The sequence below is a fragment of the Ursus maritimus genome, unplaced genomic scaffold (genome assembly GCF_017311325.1).
Source record: "Ursus maritimus isolate PB19 unplaced genomic scaffold, ASM1731132v1 scaffold_2, whole genome shotgun sequence".
Lineage (NCBI taxonomy): Eukaryota > Metazoa > Chordata > Mammalia > Carnivora > Ursidae > Ursus > Ursus maritimus.
The window spans coordinates 15999536-16022734 of NW_024424452.1; the positions used below are offsets into that span (position 1 = coordinate 15999536).

The following is a 23199-nucleotide window of genomic DNA, read 5'->3' on the forward strand; positions in this document are numbered from 1 at the left end:
GGATGTGGGAACGGCAGCTTTATTTTTGCTTCGGGGAGCTGCTGTGGCCGTTCGGCCAAGGGCCTCCTGAGCTGTAACTGCCAGTCAGATGGACTAGGGCCCCAGACAGAGACAAGGTGGAGAGCAGGGGAACCAGGCGCCCCCCCCCCACTCCTGCCCTCCTCCCTTCTCACCACTGCAGGCTCCTCACCCCCATTCACTGGGAGGCTGAGCCCTGCCCTGGCTGTGGCTCATGGTATCCAACAGAGTTGGCCTCAGGCGTAAAAGCCCCAGAAGAACGTGGCCACAGCCATCATTAGCAGGGCATTGAAGTTGACCACACGGGCCCAGCTCGAGTCCTCACTGATGTCCTCCAGCCGCCTGGCTGCCACAGCCACCTCCTCCTGGGTCGGGGCTGGGGGGCCACCTGCCCCAGCCCCGCCCATTCCACAGAACCAGAGTAGGCACCTGCGGAGCAGGCCTGGTGCTGGGGACTGGGGCTCTAGGAAGAATCGACACTGTACAGTTAGTTTGGGGGAACTTGGCTCCCCTGGTGCCTCTCCCCAGCTCCTGACGTAGTAGTGCCTTACCCTCCATCTCCACTGCGTGCTCGGGACACCCGTTCTGTGTAGGGGGTGAGGCCGGACCTTCCAGCTCGTCAGCGTCCAGATCCTCTCGCTCCTCCTTGCTGTGCCGCAGACTGAAAACCAGGCGGTGGAGCTGGGGGAGGGAGCAGGGACCAAGTGAGCCTGCTGTTCCCCCCCCCCTCCCCCTCCCCCAAAGTCTCTCGTCTCTCGTCAGCCTGGTACTCCCTAAGCTCCCTTTGTCCGCCCTGTACACATAGTTCAGACTCAGTTCCCTCAAACCCGACCTTCCACGGCTGCCCTTTGCCCTCCGACTAAACCTAAGCTCTTCAGCTGTGTCTTTGAAGCTCTTGGCCTGGTCCCCCCGTGCTTCATTACCCGAAGTCCCCGTCTACACTCGAATCGCAGTCCTTGAGACTCTGGTCTTCTAGAGCTGCTAACAGTGTTCCTTCCTGTGGGTGTTTGTTCATGTAGTTTCCTCCTGCTGCCTTTACCACCCCCCCTGCAGCCCTGCCCATCCTTCGGCTCAGCTCTTCTGTCCTGGCCCCCAGTCAGCCCTGCCCTGGGGCACCTGGCCTGCAGCAGCACAAGACCAAGCCCTTCTGTGGGCCTCAGGAGAGTACTCTGTCCCTCTCGGCCGCGGATCAGATCCGTGTTTTGAGTCCCACGGGCCATTCCGGGGGGTGGGGGGCTTTAATCACCTCCCCCACAGTCTTCAAGCCACCCTCCCCCAGACCACCTCGAATAAATGTCATTTAAATAAAACATTGTGCTTGCTTTGCAAATGCAGCTTCCAACTGGATTCCCAGTCTATCCTCATGACCCCTCAGGATGGAAATCCACGTCCGCCTCACGGGGCCTTCCTGGAAGTGGACTGGCAGACCAGGGGTAGAGAGGGCTGCCTGCCCAGAGGCTCGCACTTACGTGCTTGCGTGGGATGGGTGCTGTGCACAGCGAGACCACAAGGGTGAGGAGGCCAGAGCAGATGAAGAGCACGATGGCGAAGTAGAGGTAGTGCATGCCGCAGAGGAGCGCTGGGCACGCCGAGGGCCGCACACAGCTGCCCGAGCCAAAGGAGAACTCCGGGATCAGGCGCGCCAGACCCATGAGCAGGCCCCCAATCAGTCCCCAGAAGGCACCCTGCCGGGGGAGAGGGTGTCAGCCTCTTCCGGATGTCCCAGTTCCGCCCCAAGCTCACCGCCTCCGCACAGACGCACCTTCTCGTTGACGCGGGGCACGAAGAGCGCCAGCACGAAGACGGCGGACACGGGAGGCGCCAGGTAGCTGGAGACGGCCTGCATGTAATCAAAGAGCTGGCCGCCCTGCGCCGCCTGCACCACGGGGAGCCAGGCCACGGATACCGCCACGATGAACACCACCCAGAGCCTGCAGTGGGTGGCCATCGGGAGATTGCACCCAGGACTCCCCATCTCCCCCTAATCCTACGAGTGTTCCTGCCCCCACCCCGGGGCTGATCGGTGGGGCAGGACCTGGGGGAAACCCAAGACGCACCGTCCTACTAGCAGCAGCTCGCGGTCGCCCGCGCGGGGCCGCAGGCGCGTGTAGATGTCCATGGTGAACAGCGTGCTGCTGCTGTTGAAGATGGAAGCCAGCGAGGACATGAGCGCGGCCAGCATGACCGCCAGCATGAGTCCGCGCAGACCTGCAGGCCGATGGGAGCCGTGAGTCCCCGGCCGCCAGGGTATCCCCGGGAGGGTGCGTGCGGACTTGGCGAGGGGTGACTCCTCGCAGTGGCGGTGTCCACAGCCGGCCAGCCCTTACCATTGGGCATGAGCTTCACGACAAGCCGCGGGTAGGCGATGTTGGAACAGCCCACCTCGGTTCCGCACACGCGCTTGCACACCTCGGGCACCACGCACGCCACCTCGTCTGCGGGAAAGAGGGCACGACGTGGCTGGGACGGGACCTGGTCTGGGGGCACAGATCCCTGAAGTGGGGACGGGAAATCCTAATGGAAGACAGATGGGACCTCTGGTGGGAGGTGGGACTGGATGACGGGATTTCCAAATCAAAGGACAGTAACGGAAAGGGGAAATAGGCGCCTGTAACCATACGCAAGAAAGGGGCTGGGTGGGGCACAGGACTCTCGGTGGGGGCGGGGTTGCAGACGTTACCCGGATAAAGAATGCGGCTGATCATGCCTGGCATGACCATGAGGAACATGGGCATCAGCTTCAAGTAGCCGCACAGGATGCAGCCCGCCTTGATGTGGGTCAGGCTCTTCCCGGCCAGACAGCGCTGCACGATGACCTGCGGCGACGGCCGTTCGACTACCTGCGTCCCAGCCCCGATACCTCGCCCTCGCAGGCCCTGCCTCTGCGCGCGGCTCTAATTCAGGCCTGCCTCCGGCTCAGCGGTGCGGGCAATGCAACTTCACTCAGACCCAGAGTCTGGATCCCGCTGTGTCTCGTTTAGCTCCACCCTGGCCAGGTTCCTGACCCCTCAGACAGGGCTTTTGAGCGCCCCGGATGGGTTCCCGTTCCACCCATCTCAGCTCCGCCCGCAGCGGTTCTGGTTCTGCCCCAGTCTCCCTCCCGGCCTAAGCCCTGACCCCGCACCTGGTCGCTGCACCAGTACCAGCCCGAGACGATGGTAAGACCCAGGAGCAGCGCGGGCCACGGCAGGTCCCCCGTCACGGGGTCCCGGAGCAGGTGGTAGGAGTCCGGCCGGGGTCGATAGCAGGAGCTCGAGATGTTGCCCACCGCCGGATCCTCAGAAACCGTCAGCGACGTCACTGCCTCCAAGTATTTGTCGAAAAGCCCCGAATACCCGCCCACCTCGTGGAAGGCTGTGAGGGCAAGGCTGTCAGGGGACCCGGCGCCCGCGCCAGGGCTGGAGACGCGCGGTGTCTCTGCCCCCAGGCTGATAGCCCTGAGAGCTCTGTGCCCCGCCCCCCTGGCTGAGCTCCGTACCGTAACCCATGAGGATGAAGGCCCCCCCAAGAATGACGAAGGTCTGCACGGTGTCCGTGTACATGAGCGCCGCCAGCCCTCCTGCAACGGGCCTGGGTCAGTGGAGATCTTTGTGCGAATTTGAAACATGTGCCCCTTCCTGGAGAGCAAATTTCAAAGAAATGGCCCATTCTCCAGGCTCATGTACCCGGGCATGGGGAGGCAGGACTCAGTGAGCAGAATGTGCTTCAGCGGCGCTCCCAGCACATCTCTCGAGCCCACTCCATCCCTAAGCCCCTGCCACAGCCACCTGTCACGGTGTAGATCATGGTGATGCCGAGAAGGGCGATGACGGAGGCATAGATGTTCCAGCCCAGAGCCTGTTGAATGAATACTGCCCCGGAGAACATGTCCACCTTGGAGGAAGGAGCGATGGCCCCGGTCAGGACCCAGGGACCCGGACAGCGACCCAGGTCTACCTCATGCCCAGACCGCGACCCAACGTGGCCACGCTTCAAAGGGTCTCTTATTTTTCGATGGTCTGGCCTTCCCAGGTCCCACCCATTGTGGCTGCGGCCCCCAAACCTATTCCTTCCAGACCCTACTCCAGACACGATTCTTCCAAGCGGTTTCTCCTTGGTCCCGCCCCCACCAGGGCTTTCTAGAGACCTCCACCCCGTGGTCCCTCCCTTCCCGGGCCCCGCCCCGCCCTCCATGAATGCGCACCGAAATCTTGGTGAAGATGTACAGAAAGAGCGAGAGCGTTGACAGGTAGAGGCGGATGCGATGGCCTCCGAAGCGCTTCCGCAGGTACTGCGGCATGGTAATGACGCCCGCGGTCAGGTACACCGGCGCGAAGACCCAGCCCAGCAACAGCACCACGAACAGCGCCTGCGGGCACAGCTGGCGCCTGAGGACCGCTGAGATCCTGCCCTGAGTGCGCCCTCGACCCCGAAGGGTCTAAGAGTCCTCCTCCTGAACGTGCTATGCCGAGGAGAGGTCTCACTGGGGACCCAGAGAATGCAACTGCAGAAGATGTCCCTGGGCTCGGGACATGAAGGGACAGGGTCTTGACACCTCCATGGGCCCTTAACTAGAGCCCACCTGGTCCTCCCAGGCCATGACCCCCAGCCAGTCCCTCCCAAGATGGTCCCTATCCCTTCACCCCCAGCACATGAATCCAACCACAGACCCCTCAGCCTGACCACAGCTTCTGCCAGGAAGGGCTGCCTCCCCTCTCCTGTCCACCCAACCAAACCTTCTGTCCCTCAAGACTCAGTGCAGAGACCTCCTCCTCCAGGAAGTCCTGATCTCCCCAACCCTCAAAGACAAGCCTCAGTCCCAGAGCTTTGTCTCCTTCCCACTTCTGTGAGGGACTTTAATTTGGTCCAGAGATCCACACAGGCCACAGCTTCAGAGAGCATCAGAGCAAGCACTTCACTATCTTTGTTCACCCCACTTCAGAGAGGATTAAATCAAGGCCACAGAGGGTAGTGGCTGGTCCAGGCTTCCACAGCAAGTCAGGAGCAGGCCCTGAAAGTCGTCATCTCCGACATCCCCCTGCCTGCAAGCTGGACGTGCAACCCTCACTCGAAGCCCAACCACACCCCACCGCTGGAGAGTCCCACCTCCACTCTTACATCCCTCCTGCTTGGAGCCTCCCCAGGTGTGACAGTTCCAGGGGTTCCCACTGGGGTGGGGGTTATCTGCAAAAAGGGGGTCTCACATTCCACTCAAATCCTGCCACAGCCAAGCCGCTCGCAGCACCAGTCCCTGCCAGGCCCACAAAGTGGCCACTGCCGATGTTGCTGGCAAAGAGGGAGGCCCCGACCTAGATGGCCAGAGGTGGGTGTGAGCCAGGCTGCTTCTCCGGGCGTCCTCCCCGCACCACAGCACAGCCTCTCTCACCGGCCACCACACCATGCTTCGTCCTGCCAGGAAGTAGCCGCCAACCGTGCCTCTGTTGGTTCTGCACATGGACTGAGGGACAGGAGTGGGGGGGAGACTTGGGTTCGGAGCACATCTTTGGACCCCATTAGCCTTCTCAACACATTCCTCAGCCTTGTTTCAGGCTGAAGATTAACCAGCCCTGGGCTCTCTTGATGGTTCCCAGCCAACCCCCTGCCCCAGCCTCCTCCGAGGCATCTAGAGCAACCCGGGCCCTAACCTAGTGCCCAACTACCCAAGCTTGAGCATGGCTGGATTCAGCCGGATTTTTCCTGGGGCCTTGGATACGATGGGCTTCTGGTCAGATATTGTGTGGACAGGGGGACAGAGACCTCATTTAGAATGCTGTCCCTGATGAAAATCCACTCATCCCTTCAACTAATCCAATCCGAAGGCGGGAAGACAAGGAATGAGTATTGGCTGGGCCTTCCTGAGGCTATCAAAAGACTTGCTTGCCCCCCAGCCCCAGGTTTCTTCTTCAAAGATCCAGGCATTCCACCCCTACTGAACATGGGGTCTCCCCGAGACCTTCCCCCCTGGCCCCAGAAGCCTGGCCCCCAGCAACACCCCAACTTCTCACCCACAAGCCGACACCAATGACCAGCAGGAAATAAGCAGCAATGACCAGGATGTCAGCAAAGTTGTTAATTAGGACCCTCTGGTTTCCCAGTCCCGGTACGGAGCCTGCCTCTGTGTATTCCTCCATTCTGCCTAGGATCTGGCCCTCAAGGGACCAGCCCGTGGATTTCCTCACGGGAGGGATTAATGGTTACCTCAGGGGCAGTGAGCCGACAAGTCCCCTAGGTCTTGTCCCCCCTCCCCAGCTTTGTTTAGCTGAATCAGGTCTCATCAAGGCCAAAAACTCGTCCTATGGAGCAGACACTTTTAAGTTCAGGAGCACTCCTTCCAGGGCCTTAGCCCCCCACCCCTTCCCCACTGCCCCAGGCTCAAAATTACTCCTTTCCCCCATGCTTACCCTTCAGCCTTGACCTAGGGAGCGTGGCTGAGCCAGCCTCCTCCTTTTGACTAACCCGGAGGGATCCTTTTCAAACCCAGATCTGACAGTGTCCCTCCCCTGCTCGGAAACCCTTCCTCGCTCCCCATCATACTAAAGGAAATAGGAGCTCTTCAGCCTCATGTTCAAGGCCTGCCATCCCCTGACTCCTGCCCGCCCTTCCCCTTGCTCCTCTACACCAAATCTGGGGTGATACCCCATTTCCCTCCAACTCCCTTGCCCTGCCCAGCCCCTGTATTTTCACGCGCTCAAACTTTTGCCTAAGCTGTGCGTTCTGCTTAGAGTGCCTCCCTGCTTCCCAAATGGCGCACTCCTACCTCTCAGATGTGGACCTTCAGTACCCAGCCCATGTCAACTCTTCAGGAAAGCCTTCTCTGACTTTTCTGATACAGTTATGAGCACATAGTGTTGTCCTCGTATGGGTCCAGGTCTGCCTTCCCAACAGACTAGAGATTACCCCCAAGCAGGAAATGACCTGACTCAGCCCTGGAGTCCCATTGCTCAGCACAGGGCTGAACAGAAGAAGGGAGGGTATTGATAAATATCAGTACCTCTGCCTTTCTAGAAGAATTGGCCAGACTTGGATATCTGATTAGGACAAGTTGGGCTCATGCCTGAGATGGAGAACAGAAAACAATATTTTAGGGGGATATATTTAAGCAATGCCTTAGTTTGGGTCCCTTTAAAGCAGACCGGAAGTTGAGAATCAAGTGCAAGGGCTTTCCTGAGGAGGTGACCCCAGGAAGGAAGTGAGGGGAAGTGAGGCAAAGAAAGAAGAAAAGCCAATAAGGGCCATGTTGATTAAAAGGTCGCTACTGTGAACAACCCCAGTGGGGACTCTTTGATACACTGTGGAGAACACACCTCAGAATTGACCCCTCAGAGCCAGGAAGCTGGAGTATTTATTCACCAATTCCTGTCTCGAAGGTTACAGAACCTCCCCCTCCGGCTTCAGGCCTGCTGCGGGCAGGAGCACACTCGTTTCTCCCGAGAGCACCCTCAGACAGCAACTCAGGGAGCAGCTGGGGAGCCCAGGTGTCTGGGAACTGTCTACCCAGGGGGGCGAGTGGATGTGTGCAACACACCCACAGCGTCTGCTTCAGGGGGTGATAAATTTGAAATGCCTGAGAGAAATCCTGAAAGTGTCAGAGGACACATTGGGGTTTAGGCCCTTAAAATCCATATGCCCTCTTCATGGCCTACAAGGCCCTCCATGATGACTCCTACTTCCTCTTAGACCTCATCTCCTACTACTCTCCCCCTTCCTCACCCTACTCCGGCCCTACCGGCCTTCTTTCCTTTTGGTCACTATACCAGGCCCCCTCCTACCTCCTGGCCTTTGCACTTGCTGTCTCCTCTGCCTGGAATGCTCTCCTCAGGCCCTTTGCCTGGCTGTTTTCTTTCCTCAACCTTCTAAGTCTCAACTTCGACGTTACATATTCACAGAGACTGACTATCTGGTTAGAAGTCATCCCTTCCTCACTTTCTCTAACTTATTTCTCTATTTTTCCCCCCTTTTCACCCTCCCTCCTTTCCTTTCTTCCTCATTCCTTCCTTCATTAACAAACATTCATCCAGCACCTACCGCAGGCTACACGGACTTCTAGACTCTGGAGAGACAGTGGTCAGCAAAACAAACATGTAACCTGACAGACAAATTCTCAGGGGCTCGCCTCCCAGTTCCAGAAACAGACATAAACAAGCAACAAATAAACACCTATTTGCAATAGTGATAAGTGCCTTGAGGGACTAGAGAGGTGCTATGGAGGGAAACAAGGGGGAAGAGTGAACTTTACTTAGGCCATCGGGAAGGTCTCCATTAGCTCATCACGTGTGTCACTTGGTACTTGTCATCTGTCTCCTCGACTAGACTTCAGCTCTACGAGGTCGAGAAGCATGTCTGCTTGGTTCCCTATGGTCTCCCCAGCGCCTGCTATAGAGCCTGGCTTAGTCCATACTCAATAAACACTTGGGGAAAGGAATGACTCGAGACTAGAGATAGCCAATGGCGGCGTCCTCAAGACAGGAAGGTGGTTCATTGCCAGGAAGCAGACAGAATTCTCCAGGGAGAATATGTGGAAGGAGAAGAGCAGGAAGCCTGGGAAGACCTAGGGAGAGGAGCCTCAGAGAGGAAAGAAACCGGGGGTCAGGCCGAGGTGAGGACAGAGAACACCTCACCTTTGCCTTGCCCGCACATGCTCTCCTTGGCTACCAGCTCCTCAAGCAGGAAGGGCCTCTGAGAATCCATGGTTTCCAGCTTCAAAGGCTCCTACAGTTTGGATCCAGGAATCCAAGCCCTGTCTCTAGGGAACTGCAGGGTCCAAAGTGAAGGTTCAGAGGCTCAGAAAGGCTCTGGGGCTTGGGGATTCAGATGGAGCCTAAACTCCACATCTTAAAATCCCTGGCCCACGAATTTCTGCTGGGGCTTAACTCAGGTGTCACCTCCTCCAGAAAGACTTCCCGACTCCCGGTCTGAGTGAAAAGCCTCCTAGTGCTTCCTTTGGTCACTACTCTGACCACCCCAAGTGTCATCCTCTGCTTAGGGGAGATGTTATGAGTCAACACAAAGAAGAGGGAAGCTGTGCCTTAGCGCCCAGATCCAAGGAGCGGGCATACATGGCACTTCTGGATGGAGCCCCATCGCTGAGGGTCTTTTCAGGAGCAGAGAAAAAATCTGAAAATTAGACAAGGTGACAAGGGTGGGAGGGAGTGGGAGTGGGCGGTGGGGGTGGAGAAAGATGAAGGCCTTATTTCAAGGATACAGGTTGATGAAGAAGTGGGGAATGAGGGTGGGAAGTTTCCACGGGGCCCAGCCTGACCTCCCTGTTCTGGCTCCCCGCTACCTGTACAATCCAGCGCAGGCGCATTTGATTCGTGAAGGACCGCCCGCAAGGGCTAGGCTGCAGGTCCCACCGCGGCCACACGGCGGGGACCTAGAACCCCCGGCCGCCGGAGCGCGCGCCAAAAGCAGGCAGTCACCGCGCAAGGCCGTCCCGCGCAGTCAGAGACACCGCACCAGCATCATGTGGCATGTGTTTTTATGTAGGTAGAAAAAAAGTGCACAGAAGAGTGAGGGAGCGGGGAGCAGGTATGTCCTGGCCTGTCCTCTCGTTAGTCAGAATTGCAAGGGCCCGCCCCCAGTCCGGGGGCTCCCTCGAGGGTGGGGATCAAGTGAAGACCTCAGGCGGGGTTGCCCTACGGCGTACGACCCACGCGTGCGGTCTCGAAACTGGCCGGACCGTTGCTGAACTTGACCGTGGAGAACTCGAGAGTCGAGTACCTCCGGGGCGGGTCTCTCCAGTGGGTGGGGCCTCACCGGGTGGGCCGGGGAGAGAGCCCCAGGCTCAACGAGCAAGGCCGTGGGGTGCGGAGAGCGCGATTTTCGGGGAAGGGTGGGGTCCCCAGGGCCTTGGGCTGTGGCAGGGGCGAGCCCCGCCGGCGGTTAGCCGAAGAGCTTGACGAAGCAGGGCTGGCAGTAGGGCTTGCCGGCGCGCTCCTGGAAGGAGCCCTTGGTGAGCGGGCGCAGGCAGAAGGTGCAGGTGAAGTGGTCTGGGTGGAAGCGGCGGCCCAGGGCTGACACGCAACGGCCGGTCACGGGGAGGCCACACGTGGCGCACAGCGAGCCACGCCGCGCGTGGAAATGGTTCTCGCACAGCGGGCGGCCCTCGTGCTCGAAAAAGCTGCCTCCCGAGAAGGGCGCGAAGCATTCCTGGGGGAGGGCGGCCGCGAAAGGATAAGTCAGCCGCCAACCCCCCGCCCGGATAGCCAGCTTCAGGGGCTTAATAACCCACCGTGGGAACCCCACTGCCCACAACCTGAATACCCAAGTAATCGCCCCGCCCCAGGCTCCTAGCTGGGCTCCGGGTTGCCCCCGCCCCCCCGCCCCCCGGCACACCCCCTGCCGCAGCAGCGCACCCTGCAGACGAAACAGTCCGGGTGCCAGAGGGCGCTGAGCGCGGAGATGTAGTTATCCAGAATGGGGCCTTGACAGCCCTGGCAGCGGGGGGCGAACAGCTGCAGGAAGTCCCGGCGGCAGTAGGGGCGGCCCTCTCGCTCGTGGAAACCTGGGGGCGGAAACCGAGCGGAAAGAAAAAAAACTGTGCCCGGGACTCGCAAGATCTGAGACTGTGGGGCCCGATGAGGGGCTGTGGGAAGGAGCAGTAGAGAGGGAGGGATCGGGTCTAGGGTGGAGGCCGAGTGGGAGGGGATAGGGCGGGCCCCCGCGTGTGGGAGGGGGGCAGAGCACTGGGGAGGTTGTAGTAGGCTGGACCAACGTGGGCGAGGCGGGGGATCGAGCAGACGGGTATCTTTCAAGACCGGCGCCAAGCTCTCACCCTCATCTCCGAAGGGCTCCCCACAACTGACGCAGCAGAAATGCTCCGGGTGCCAGTGGGTCCCCAAGGCGGTCACCATTTTCTGCGGAGAATGAATGGGGATATTCAATGTGGCCCTCCAACACTTCTACCCTCCCTCGCCCGTCATGAACCCATGTAAGCGGGTTTAAGCAGGAGTTTGAGGCGCTGGAGACCTAATGGGGAACTTGGAAGTCAGAGACAATGGGCGGAGTCCGGAGGGCCTTGGACGAGGCCGAGGGGCGGGGCATGGGTGGGCGGGGGGGAGGGGTGCGAAGGGCTGGGCTCACGTGTCGGATGGGTTGATTGCAGAGGCCGCAGCGCGGGGAGAAGCGCTCGAAGTAGCATTCAGGGCAGAAGGGGGCTCCGTCCTTCTCAAAGAAGCTGCTTCCTCCCAGGGCCATGGAACAGCCACCGCAAATGAAGTGCTCAGGGTGCCAAGCGCGGCCCAGCGCGGTCACCACCTGCGAGTTGGGGGTAAGGCCTGGGTCAAGAGTGGCCCTCGGGTCGCCGTGTGCCCAGCGAGCTCAGCAAGATTTACATGGCGCATTTCAAGTTTTCTTTTCTTCTTTTTTCTTTTTACCATTTGCCTCCCTTCACTCATTTCTCCCCACCCACCCTGAGAGGTCAGTCTCTGAGTGACGGAAATTCAACCCAGGTCTTCCAGCACAGTGCCTAGGGCCCTCCATGATTTTAGGAGCCCATGAAAATGTTGGAATTACTTTTAAAATCAGAAGAAGAAAATGAGCTAGAAAATAATTTATGTATAATATTAATAGATTCATCTTCACACCAACAGTCATACAATACAATTAAAAAAATTTTTTTAAATGGAGGAAGGGACCCATGAAGACCAAAGTGCCTAGGGCCCACAGGAATCATCATGCCATCCTGCTTTGCTAAGATTGGAAATTTCGGGGTGGAAGCAGGGTGTCAAATACAGCAAGGGGATCTAGGTCAGTCACTGGGCTCGGTTGTTATCGATAACATGTACTCCGTCCGGAAGCCAAGAACCAGAGCTCGCAAACCAGATGCTGGGGGAGGAGAAACGGTCTTTGTTGGTGCCCAAGAGGTGGTAGTCTTTTGTGAAGACTGAGGTTTGTAAAGGAGCTAATACAGTGCCTGCACACCACAGAACCACAACAAATGGTAACTGGGTTGGAATTCTCATCCTGCCACTTACGTGCTGTGTGACTCAGAGACTTAGTCTCCTCATCTGTAAAATATGAACAATGGTAATACCCACTTCCCAGAGTCATTTATCAAAAGCGAACAGCACAAAGTCTGGCTCTCAGTAAGGATGGGTCCAAGGGTCTCTACCACCCCCCCACCCCCGCCCCACAGGGCTCCACTTACTTGCCCAGCAATGGGTTTATTGCAGGAGCCACAGAGACCCTTGGTCTGGGTGGGAACACCACGGCGGCTGAGGTCAGACTGCAGCAGCCCCAGCATGGTGTCCAGGCTGCCTTTGCTAGCCGGCCCCGGCGAGGACGGGGAGCCCTCATTCACAGAGCTTGGCACTGGTGGCTGCGTTGATCCAGAGGCTGGAAGCTGCAGCGAGGAGGACATGAGAGTTGAGTCAGCAAGGCAGCAGGTGTGGAAGGTTCTACAAGGGGTTGGGAAGCCACAAATGCGCACTGGCCCACACCCCACCTGATTCACGTGGTTTTGGACACGGAAGTCAGACAGGGAAGCCATCAGTCTATCCAACTCCAGGGTGGCTGAGGTTGCTGAAGGCTTTGGGATAACCGGGGATGGGCTGGGAGGGCTGTGAAGAACACAATTTGTGTCAGCTCCGAGCCCCTCAGAGTAAAGCATGCTGCCCTCCAGTAACTCAGGTATCCAACACATCTCTCCCAGCTCCGCCAACTATGTCAAACTCACAGGCTGGGCCTTTTTTTGTCCTCAGATTGGTCCTCCTTCTGTTCCCCCGCAGTCTCCTTGCTTGATGGGAACTGAGACATTATTTCATCTGTGGAGAGGAAAGAAGGGCACTGGACATGGGACCATACTCTACCCCCTCCCAGTTAAGGCTTGTGTCCCTTTAGCGGCTACTCTACAAAGAGTCTACCCCTCCGTCTCTGCCCTTCCCTGCCCTGTCCCCATCCCATCAAGGCCTATCTCCGTAACCTGGTACCTGTGATGTTGAACTGGGTAGCATTAAGTTCCTGAAGCAACCGGTCTAGCTCACAGAGCCCTGTGCCCAAGACACCGCTGGAAGAGGAGAACGGAGGGGCTGCAGGGGCCGCAGGCTTTGGGGACCGAGGCTTGCAAACCGTACTGAAAAACAGTGTGGGAGTCTGTGTTCAGGGGTGGGGAGTCCAAACCTCCTTACCTAAGTCTCAGTTGGTTTCCCCATCCCCCAGTTCCCAGGCCCCTCACCTGTACAGATGGTCCTTGTCCCCAGAGGCCCCTGAAGACTCCCCGGATCCTGTCTACAGAGAGAAGGACACACGTGTGGGATGACAGGCCTGTCCTTCGCCCCACTCAAGACCAGATTCCCCGTACCCTAGCCAAGCTTGGCCCTAATGTTGCCCCAGTCCCTCGTATTTGATCTCACCTGTGGCTGGTGGCCATAGGGCAGGGGAGCTGCGAGAGGCTCTGGGGACCGCTCTTTTGGAGCCCCTGACCTTGGCATGTGTGAGGTGGTGGTCTCCAGGTCAGAGAGCAGGGCATCTGCAGGGAGGAGGCCATCAGGGTGAGAAGTGGAGAGGTTAAGGTTAGAGCAGAGACGGGGCCTTAAGAGATTAGATTAAGGGTTCCAAGTAGGCAGTAGTTAAGGAGGGCAGAAGACAGTATTAAGAACAGAGGTCAGGAATCAGATGGAAACACAGGCCAGACCAAGGCAGAGAAGTAGAAGGGCAGCAAGGAATATTTATGACCAAAACGTCCCAAATGGCTCATCTTGGGGAATCACGCACAAAAGCTGCCGGATTCTTTTATTCTCTGCATCTTCTCTGATGCAGTCAAAATTGACTCTTTACTCAAGTCAAATTTGGCTTCACCCCAAATTGCTCAACTGGCCGTATGCCTGGCACCCAACTTTCTGGTTGGCTGCTCTTTTGGCCCACTAATTCCTGCCCCCTCCGGCACCTAAACAGGCCCGCCCCGCCCTGGAGCATCTCCAGCCCCTGGGTCCCACCCCAGTCTCCTCATTGGCAGGTCCGCTGGGACCTGCTTTCTGATTGGCTTATTTTCCGCAGCGCCGGTTACCCCTGCTGAGCAGCACCCCCTATCGCAGGGTGCCTGAACCCCTTCTCTCTCATGGAGAGCACAGCCTTCCATCCGTTTCCAACAGACCAGAAGGAGGAGATGCCTGGGTCCTCCTTCCTCCACCAAGACACCCCCCCACCACCTCCCTTCCTCAGATCTAGATCCTTTAAACCCTTTCCTTCCCAGAACCTATAAGTCCCTGCTCCCTTACTCATTTCTGAGGACCAGAGTGGCACCCTTAACCTCTCCCTGGCATCTTGGCACTCATCTATTCTCTTTCTGCCCCCCAAAGACCCGAGCCCTACCATATTTAGGGGTCCTTAGTTCTTTTCTTCCCCAAACTCTGCGACGGGCCGGTTTTCTTCCCCAGAATGTAAAGTCCTATTCTCCCCCTCCTGTCTACTTCCCCAGTGCCCGGACCCCAGACCCCTTTAACCCCTCCTCTCCCAGCGCCCCTGAGCCCAGGCGCCCACTGGCGGGCGCTGCACCTCCCTGCCCATCCGTCAGCAGCGAGTGATGGAGGAGCTGAGCGAGGGAAGAAGGGAGGGAGCGGCCAGTCCAGGAAAAGGCAGGAAGGGAGAGGCAGGAAGGGGGACGTGGAGTCGGAAAGGAGGCGCGGGCAGAGACCAGAATCAAGAAGACAGGAGGCGGGGATGGGAAGATGCGGGGAGTGCGAGGGGTTTCCAGCCCGGGGAAGCGGGTCCAGACGGCGGGGAGGAGCTGGGGACAAGGGGACCCGAGCCCCACTCACCCAGGTCCTCCATGGCGGGGCGCGGGCGCACCGCGCGGGGCGAGCAGGGCGGGGGCTGTGTCCGGTGGGGGCGGGGGGCGGGGGGACGTCCGGGAGTTGGAGGCCCGGCCGTGACCATGTAAGGAAGCCGGGACCCGCTGGGATGGGGCTTGGGGGGTGGGGTGGGGGTGCAAAGAACGGGAGAACTCGGGATGGGGGCGTGTAAGGGAGGGAGGGCCCCGGCCCACCCAGGCCCAGCCCGCCTCTCTGCCGCGGAGGCAGCCACACCCCAGCCTTGGCCGCAGCTGCCGGGAGCCCCGGGCGGCCAGAGCCAAAGTCAGAAAAGTGGCTCTCCCGGACCAAGCTCGGGATCCATGCTCTATAAGACTCTTAGACACAGACTGAGGACCCCAAGCAGACACCTCCCAAAGCTAGCACCCCGAGTCCTATACAGAGCCCCTGTCCACTCGGGCCATTCCCGAGCGACTTGTTGCAGACAGAATTTTTGGGTTGAGGGCAGGAGTGGTGGTTCTAAGGATCAGACAACAGGTTCAGAGTCCTTCCTTTAGAGAACCTGACAATGACATGAACGGAGATCCCAAAAGGCACACGTACCAGACACAAATCTCTCAGAAACAGAGACAGACACAACGACCTTCCCTTCAAGACTTGGAAACCGACTGAACCCAGGCCCAAACCCCATGCAGACTCAGGCAAAACATTCCCAGGCAGCCAGACCACAGCCAGCCTTGAAGACAAAGCCCTTCCCCAACACTGAGGCAACGCAGACCTGTTCCAAAGGAGCCCTTGCCCAAGATACTGGGGAACACAGACAAACAAGACACAGACTCCAGTCACAAAAGAACAAGAGGCCTTCCCTGGACCGAGACCCTGAGAATCAAAGTGGAAATGAACACTTAGAGGTGAGTAGGGACAGACATAACTGTTACAGCCGCTGGGCTGTGGGTCCCAAGCCAGCCCTCAGTCCACACATGAGTATGGACTGTGGGTCTCAACCCAGCAGCATATTAAACCGACCTGGGAAGCTTTTTAAAAATACTGATGCCCAGGGCATCCTTTCCTCAGTCCAATGCAGTGAGAAAGTACCTAGACATCAACGTTTTGAAAAAGCTCTCTGGGTGGTTCTAACGCATAGCCTGAGACCAGAGAGCCAGACACAGCGGCACAGAGATAACCAAGCATCGACCTTAGCTCGCCAGAAGCTAACGGGCAGGCCCAGTCCACGCACACTCCGTCAGGCTGCCACCTGAGTGGCTGTGATCCGGGACCCAGGTGATGGAGAGACCCTGCCCCGAGAGACCATCGCACAACATAAGCCCTTCCCTCACCCGAATGCCGCCCGGAGCTCTGGCTATCTCTGAGCGAAACTAAGACAGGGCTTCAGGGACTCCAGGAACACAGCAGGTCTTCCCTTAGGCTAATAGCAGAAGGACACTTGGCCCAGGAGATGGTAACAGATCCAGAGACTGAAAGCCCAAGATGGGTGAAAGACACACAGGAAACGGGAGTGCCAAGGCCTTGGACGTACCTCGTCATGCTTACTGCATTCCCTCAGCCCAGCCCCTTCATGCCTGACCCAAGTCTGTGTGTCTGGCTGGGTATTTGTCTGAGCGATGACGCTGCACGAGCGGGAAGCAGGCTTCCCCCGGTACTCTATTCTACCCCAGGACTCCAGGAACTTACTTATTAAACTCCTACTTGCCAGGGGGGGCCTGTACTGAGATACAGCGACCTGAACGAGACCCTGTTGGTTGGTGGAGTGGGGGCGGGGGGACTCCCACAGCAAAGGAAGCAGAGACACCATGCAATAGGGGTATCCAACTCCAACGTTTTTAATCTCAACTCTGGAAGGCTGGGCCCGGCCAGGTGCCTGGGGCCCTGGGCTGTTCTCCATCCGTGGGCTCCATACTCCAACTGTGGCCTTGGCTCCTCACTCCTGCGTCTTCAGACCATCATCCTGGGGTACGGTTCCATTCTCTCATTGATCCTTGATGGTGACTTCTGCTCGGCCTCCTCTCGCGCTGCTCCGAGGGAGTCCTCCTTCATAGCTCAGCCTCCTCTCCCGCTGCTCCGAGGGAGTCCTCCCTCACAGCCACTCATCCCTGGATCCCCTCCCAGGGGACATCAACACTCTAAGCTGGAACCCTTGCCCCCCAATTCGACCCCCATCACCACAGCCAGTAAAGCCTCCGTCAGGGGCCCTGCTTCCTCTCCTGCTGCCTCCACAAGCCCCACTAAGGCCAAGGCCCGCTTCCGTGGGCACTGCCCTGGCCCCAGGGTCCAGCGGGCACAATGGGCAACCAACCGGGGCCGGCCCAGGCGGAATACCTCACCCACCGACTCCGGGCCACCATGGGGTCCCAGGTGGATATGGCCCACAGCCTCTTCCAGCTCCTCCTCCAGCCCAGGCAGCAAGAACCGGCCAGCAGCCTCCAGGGCTTCCTCAGCCTCTGAGCCCAGCAGGGGCTGGCCTGGTGGGGGAATGGGCCCCAGGGCAGCCCCACAGCCCCGGCAGCCATGCAAGTGATGCAGGATGGGCCAGGCTGCGCTGGGTGACAGGCCTCGAAGCGGCACCAGGTCCATCTGGGCTTCGGCAAAGCTGCCAGCTAGCAGAGCCCGGAAGAAAGGCGAGGCGGTAGCTGAGGCAGCTCGCTGGGCAGGGAGCCGCAGGCCTGAGTCCAGTAGGAAGTGCAGGTCAGGGGCTGGGATGGGGGCTGGGCCCAGCAGAGGTTCATAGAGGCAAGGGGATGGGGGATCTAGGTCCAAGGGGATTGGAGGCGGAAGGGCTGGGATCACAGTGGGAGACACCAGGCCTTGGAGGCAGGAAAGGGAGTCCGCAGCAAAGAAGAGGAAGAGAGGATGTGGAGCGGGCCGAGTCAGTGCCGAGAGGAGGAGACGGAGGCCACCCTGGTCCAGAAGGAGCCGACGCCACAGAGAAGGCTTCCTGTGGGAAGAAAGGTGAAAAAGCGTGACGCCGCGGAATAGCAACCTTGCTCCCCTGAGCCCTGTGAGACGCCCACATCCCCCTCACCGACAGATGAAGGGCAGGGTCAGTGCACAGGCCACACGGTCCTCGGGGCTTCCAGAGAGCAGCAGGTGCGTGAGGGCGCCCACTCCAAAGGGCGACTCGGCCTGCACGGTCAAGTTCTGCAGCAGCATCTCACCTGCAGAGACGGACAGAGCAGGTCAGGTTGAGAGGTGATGGCCCGACTCTGGGTCCTTGAAAGGAGGCTAAAACCTCAAGGCACGGAAGAGGGGATGACTGCAGGCCCTGGAGGGAAAGGGTCCAGATGCTAGGAAACGGGAGGTCAAGGGCAAGAACAAAGTCTGATGGTCAGGGAGTGCCGTCGGAACACAGAAGACAGGGCAGTCCCTGGTGGTGTTGGGAGGAGCGGGGGCGGGGGTGCTGGGAGGACATGGGGACCGGAGCCGTGGGTTTCCAAGTCAGTATGGCCAGTGGGAAGGCAGTCAGGACAACGCAGAACCAAGAGCAGATCGAGTAAAGAAGTACAGACGAGCATGATTCTAAGTTGCTGGGGCCAAGCCTGGTGTTGGGGTATCTGGGTCCCAAGACTTGGGCAGAGGATGGAGCAGAACTTTGCATGCTGGGAGTCCCTCTCCTCCTCCTGTGTGGTGACCGAAGTGGGATGGGAGGCTGGAGAGGGCAGTGAGAGCCACGAGCAGTAAGGTGAGGTTCTCGGTCCAGAACTAGAGCGGGGATGGGCCTCCTAGGGGAGACGCACCCAGCTCCCGGTGCTGGCGGCGAGCCGGCCGGGCCCGCAGCGTGGGCCAGTCATCCGGGGCAACACCTAACACGAGCCAGGCACGCAGCAGTGCGGCACCATAGCTGCGTACGAAGGCCTCGAGGCAGGCAGGGTTGCAGGTAAGGCGTGCCAGGATGCGCAGTGCACGTGGGCTCGGTGGGCCTGGTGAGCCCGTCACATAGGCCAGCAGGCCACACAGGGCTGGGCCGGTCACCAATGCGCCACTTGGGTCAGGAGCCTGGGAGAATCGCGACAGTAGCAGCAGCGCGGGCCCCTCGCGGCCCCAAGGCTCCTCAGGGGTGGCAGCAGGGCTGCGGCCAGGTGTGCGCAGCGCGCGAGGCGTCCGCAGCGAGGTCGGGCCCAGGGTGGGGCTGGTTGGCTCAGCGGGCTCTGGCGGTGGGGGAGGCGGGGGACATCGCTCAGGGGACCAGTCAGGAGAGATGTCTCCCGGGCCTGCGGCATAGCCCTCAGAGATCAGCCATGACCTGCAGAGGGAGAAAGGAGAGACTGAACCCCGAGCCAAGGTAAAGGAGCAGGGCCGAAAGAGGTGACTGAACCCAGGAGGAGGAGGGGAGGCTACGGGGAGATAGGACAGAAAGAGAAATGGGTCAAAAACAAAACCCCAACTCATTTAGCAATACCGATGCCTGTTAGGTACCAAGCCCAGTATTAGGTACTGGGCACAAACAATGAACAAAACTAAAGTCCCCATCCTTCCAGAATTTATATTCTAGTGAGGGGCACGCAGACAACAAAATAAAAAAGGCCCAGTGAACCCGTCTGGGTCCCAAAGTTCAGAAGTGCTGGGGTAGAGCCACGGCTAAAGGCAGACCCAGGAAGAGAGGACATGTGTTTAATGGTGACCAGAAAGTGGTCTTGTCCTGGGAGAACAAGGAGTCGATCAGAGTCCTACTGAGACAGAGTGGGGGATGAGGGTAGTGAAGAGAGCCAGGGCCCTCAATCCGCAGCAGTCAGGTGGGGACTCACCTTAGGCTTCGGAAGCTTCCAGCCTCTGCCCGCTCAGGGGTCCGCTCCTCAGGAAAGTCCCACGAAGCAGCTTCTCTTCCCTCTTCTTCCTCATCACCAGCATCACCACACAGCTGCCCAGCCAAGAGCGGTACAAGTCCCAGAGCTTGTAGCCGGCCCAGGGCTCCAGTGTCATAGAGGAAGCCCACGAGGGCAGCCACGACACGAGGGTGCCACGCACTGGCACGGGGGTCCCGTAGCAGACCCATCAACAGCTCCAAACCACCTGCGTCCCGCAGCCGGGCCCGGTTGATGGCCTCCCGGCACAGCAGGCACACGGCCCGCACCAGGGGCTGCTGGGAGGCTGGGCCAGCTCCGCTGGGCCCCCTGCGCCGCCGGAGCTCACCCAGTAGTACCTCCACGCCACCAGCATTGCCCAGTGCAGGCCGTACAAGGCCCTGGGCACACAGGTTGGCGAGGATCAGGATAGTTGCCTCTCGTACTGCCTTTTTGGGGTGGGAGGCCAGGCTGACCAGTGGTCCTAGTCCCCCGCCCAGACTTAGCTGCTCAGCACAGGCCCGGGAGCAGCCTCGACTCAGCTCCAAGAGTGCACGGACAAGGGCCAAGGTCAGCGCAGGGTCTGGGGCAGCGGCCAGAAGCTCAGCCAGAGGGCGCACCGCTCCCTGCTGTGCCAGGGCCAGGCGGTGCTGGGGTGAGTCGGCCAGGTTGCGGAGGGCGCGCACCACACTCTGCAGGCACTGTGAGTCCTGGCAGGCTGTCAGGCTCTCGACGAGCAAGGGAACAGCACCTGCAGAGGGAAGAGGAGGCCAAAGAGTGAGCGAGGAGATACCCAAGCCCCTCTCCCACCCCAAGCCCTAGCTAACTCCACACTCATAGCCTTCTCACCAGCAGAATGGATGGCCCCACAGCTCTCAGGTTCCATGGCTAAGTTCCCCAGAGCACGGGCTGTGCGGTTCTGGATGCTATCTGTCTTCACACATTGAAGAATAGTCACTGCAAGAGAATTTGGCCTCTTGAGGGTCCTGCCCCTTCTTGTCTCTCTCATTAATGACCTCAACAATGTGACCTGAGAGAGTCGGGGAAGGCCTCCAAAAGAGGCTAACACTTAATGGGTCTGAAAGGTTAAACAGGAAGGTATTTGTTACAAAGATGGGGGGTGGGGCTGTTACGGGGCATTTCAGGTTTGGAAGCAGCCTTTGCAAAGGCCCAGAAGTGAGATCCAATGTCTGTGCTGGGCCTCGAATGCCAGGCCAAGGGATCAGGCAGGACTTGAATACGAGGGCACTGGGAACCACAAAGGGTTTTAAGCACAGGAGTGCTATGATACAATCTGGTAGCCATGGGGAGAATGGATTATAGAGAAAAAGAATAAGGCAGGGGAACAGCAAGGAGGCTGTCCCTATTGTTAAGATAAGAAAGGACAGTGGCTTAAACCAAATCAGCTACCAGCACAGCCCAGCACATGGACACCAGTCCCTGGGCACATAACAGGAGAAGGATAAATGCGGATGGATTCAGGAGATACTTAAAATGTAGAATAGTGACTGAATGATGAGGGTCATATGCTAATAACAAAACCTGTAATTTATTGAGCACTTATTAATGTGCCAGGCCTCTTGTCAAACACGTTATGGTCCAGATGCATTTTATACAAGTTTAAAATACGTTAAAGTTTCGTTTTATCCAAAAAAATTAAGATTTCGTCAAAACTGGCATAATTTCCTAACAGGCGGCAGTGTGTAAACTATGTTCCCAACATTGCCACTAGGAGGCGCCAACTTAGCCGGTAAACAGAAAAGCTTGTTGTTGTATTTTTGTTTTGTTTTAAGATTTTATTTATTTGACAGAGAAAGAGACCACAAACAGGAGGAGCAGCAGGCAGGAAATAGGGAGAAGCAGACCCCCTTCTGAGCTGGGAGCCGGATGCGGGGCTCCATCCCAGGACCATGGGGTCATGACCTAAGCCCAAAACAGACCTACTGAACCACCCAAGCGCCCGCTTGTTATCTTTCGTTTAGTATTTGTTCTTATTGTACTAGTTTTTAATAACTCAAAGTACCCAGTCCATGCTTAGAATACGTGTGTTCTCTATTTGTATTTCATTTTCTCCCTACTTCAATTTTCCAAGGTAGCTATTATTATTCCATTTTACAAGCAATCCTTTCTCACTGCAGAGAACCATTACGACCCAAGTTCGTCCAATGGTAGCCCCCATTAGGCATTGAGTGTCTGCTATAAACCTCATAAATGGAGAGTAAGAATCACCTAGAAGTCACCATATAACCCTTTGGTCTCCACTGGCCCAGATTCGAGGAAACAACCAATACGCAGGTCATGGCTGTAATTATCTGATCTGGTCAGGTTCGGGTATAATCTATAAAGAAGGCTTGAGGGCTTGAGAGGTACGGGTGTTGAGCGGTCAGAAGGTACGTTCTTTCAGGCTACAACACAAAGAACCCAAAACTCCGCCCAGGCCCAGAGAAAGAAGTTGCTGTGCCTGGAATCCTTCTAGGAAATGAGGGCGGAGCACTTACCCAAAGGGAGAATGCCTCCGAGTCTGCGCACTTCAGTCCGGCACGCCCCTTCCGTACAGCAGTTGGCTAGGATGCTGAGCGCCAAGTCCAGAGTCTTGCGCAGGCGCGCTGGCGGCGAGGGCGCCGACGACGACGCAGCGGAGGGGGCAGAGCCCGGCGAGGGGGCGGGGCCAGCAGAAGTCGCTGACTCGGCGGACGAGGGGGCGGAGCCGGGGCCAGCCTGGGACGGGGCGGGACCCGCTGCAGCCGCTCGCCGTAGCAGCGCGAGAAGGGGGCGGAGCCCGCCGCGCGCCCGGAAGCGCTCGATTCCCCCTGCAGCCTTGACGTGGCGCGTGCGGAGGGCTAAGAGCGCACGGCCCAAGGGTGTCTCGTTGGTAGCTGTGTCCTTTCCCCCACCTAGAACCTCCCCGGCCGCCGCCGTGAGCTGCGCGAGGCAGAACGAGAGCGAGTCCGTGAGGGTCGGTTTCGCAGCCGCCATCTTGGCTCAAGCCTAAGGCTCCGCCCCCCTCCTCGCCGCTCCTCCAAGGGAGCGGAACTGGAAGAGAGGGGCGTGGCCAGGCACCTCCTCTCTGACGCTTTTTAAGTAGCGCCGCCGCGGTTATTTTGCAAGTTGGAAGTTGTAGTTCTGGATCCGGTACTGTGTACGGTCGCAGAAGGCACGTAGAGAGTAGTAGTTATCTAATCGTTGTGCGAACCCGAGAGGCGCGTGCGGTGCATGCTGGGATATGTAGTCGCTCCTTGCTTAGAACGCCTGGCTTAGGACGGAGGAGAAACTCGGGGGGCTTCGCAGCCTTGGAGAACCCAGACATCCGACCATGCAGTCTCAGTACCGTGCTGCTCCAGGTGGCGTGGCTACTCCAACCCCTCCTCCCCCCCTTCCCGCGTGTTCACGACAGCGACCGCCTTTTCCTTCCAGCTCGCTTCGCTGCCCCACAGTGATGACCCGGGCAGCGAAATCCGCGCTGACGGACTCAGGATCGCAAACCAGGCCCAAAGTATCAAGTTCCTGACAGCGGCCGCAGATGGGGAGCTCTTGCTCAGTCAGGTGAATGAGAGGGTTAAACCTATCGAGACCGTTCGCTGCCACTTCCTAGAGCGGCACGGGCTAGGGACATTTCCGGTTCCGGCGGTGGACCATTCCCCCCCCCCCCCCCCCCCCCC

General features: G+C 58.5%; 3 protein-coding genes and 1 long non-coding RNA gene across 8 annotated transcripts; 1 reads left to right on the top strand and 3 right to left on the bottom strand.

The window, feature by feature from the left end:
* Positions 1 to 3: 3 nt before the first annotated feature.
* SLC5A2 (solute carrier family 5 member 2) lies at positions 4 to 6303 on the bottom strand. The gene is made up of 14 exons (XM_040635026.1): positions 6003 to 6303; positions 5384 to 5455; positions 5202 to 5306; positions 4202 to 4366; positions 3786 to 3891; positions 3497 to 3577; positions 3143 to 3372; positions 2699 to 2834; positions 2346 to 2453; positions 2076 to 2226; positions 1781 to 1949; positions 1488 to 1703; positions 570 to 699; positions 4 to 481 (listed from the first exon to the last, which is right to left on the bottom strand). The coding sequence occupies exons 1-14, from the start codon at positions 6126 to 6128 to the stop codon at positions 255 to 257; spliced, it is 2022 nt and encodes a 673-aa protein (XP_040490960.1). The 5' UTR covers positions 6129 to 6303; the 3' UTR covers positions 4 to 254.
* A 3155-nt stretch (positions 6304 to 9458) lies between these two features.
* Positions 9459 to 16300, bottom strand: TGFB1I1 (transforming growth factor beta 1 induced transcript 1). Of its 5 annotated transcripts, none has more exons than XM_040635024.1 (11): positions 16282 to 16300; positions 13350 to 13465; positions 13172 to 13224; positions 12927 to 13069; positions 12674 to 12761; positions 12443 to 12557; positions 12146 to 12340; positions 11080 to 11253; positions 10772 to 10853; positions 10353 to 10501; positions 9459 to 10146 (listed from the first exon to the last, which is right to left on the bottom strand). In XM_040635024.1, the coding sequence occupies exons 2-11, from the start codon at positions 13425 to 13427 to the stop codon at positions 9880 to 9882; spliced, it is 1344 nt and encodes a 447-aa protein (XP_040490958.1). In that variant the 5' UTR covers positions 13428 to 13465; positions 16282 to 16300; the 3' UTR covers positions 9459 to 9879. The 5 variants fall into 5 exon arrangements, with proteins under 5 accessions (XP_040490958.1, XP_040490955.1, XP_040490954.1 ...); XM_040635021.1 differs by lacking the exon at positions 16282 to 16300 and adding an exon at positions 16082 to 16232; XM_040635020.1 differs by lacking the exon at positions 16282 to 16300 and adding an exon at positions 14754 to 14808.
* Positions 10785 to 11344, top strand: LOC121103756. The gene is made up of 2 exons (XR_005835986.1): positions 10785 to 10927; positions 11102 to 11344. It is a non-coding gene; the product is annotated as an uncharacterized LOC121103756 (long non-coding RNA).
* A 269-nt stretch (positions 16301 to 16569) lies between the features above and the next one.
* Positions 16570 to 22562, bottom strand: ARMC5 (armadillo repeat containing 5). The gene is made up of 6 exons (XM_040635027.1): positions 22039 to 22562; positions 20390 to 20497; positions 19505 to 20291; positions 18497 to 19002; positions 17785 to 17917; positions 16570 to 17697 (listed from the first exon to the last, which is right to left on the bottom strand). Exons 1-6 carry the CDS (start codon positions 22514 to 22516, stop codon positions 16878 to 16880), a joined length of 2832 nt encoding a protein of 943 aa, XP_040490961.1. The 5' UTR covers positions 22517 to 22562; the 3' UTR covers positions 16570 to 16877.
* Between the last annotated feature and the right edge of the window lie 637 nt (positions 22563 to 23199).

Bases quoted from the DNA above. Each gene is read 5' to 3' on its own strand.
- SLC5A2 (XM_040635026.1), bottom strand. From the start codon at position 6,128: ATGGAGGAATACACAGAGGCAGGCTCCGTACCGGGACTGGGAAACCAG. The intron at 3,892-4,201 runs GTGCGCATTCAT...CCTTCCTCCAAG, and splicing joins ACATCTTCACCAAGATTTCG to GTGGACATGTTCTCCGGGGC. The intron at 2,227-2,345 runs GTAAGGGCTGGC...ATCGGCCTGCAG, and splicing joins CGTGAAGCTCATGCCCAATG to GTCTGCGCGGACTCATGCTG.
- TGFB1I1 (XM_040635020.1), bottom strand. The intron at 12,762-12,926 runs GTACCAGGTTAC...TCCTCTCCACAG, and splicing joins TACCCAGTTCAACATCACAG to ATGAAATAATGTCTCAGTTC. The intron at 11,254-12,145 runs GTAAGTGGAGCC...CCCAACTCGCAG, and splicing joins ATAAACCCATTGCTGGGCAA to GTGGTGACCGCGCTGGGCCG.
- ARMC5 (XM_040635027.1), bottom strand. From the start codon at position 22,516: ATGGCGGCTGCGAAACCGACCCTCACGGACTCGCTCTCGTTCTGCCTC. The intron at 20,498-22,038 runs GTAAGTGCTCCG...ATTCTCTTGCAG, and splicing joins CGGAGGCATTCTCCCTTTGG to TGACTATTCTTCAATGTGTG. The intron at 17,918-18,496 runs GTGCGTCTCCCC...CCGTCTCTGCAG, and splicing joins CCGCCAGCACCGGGAGCTGG to GTGAGATGCTGCTGCAGAAC.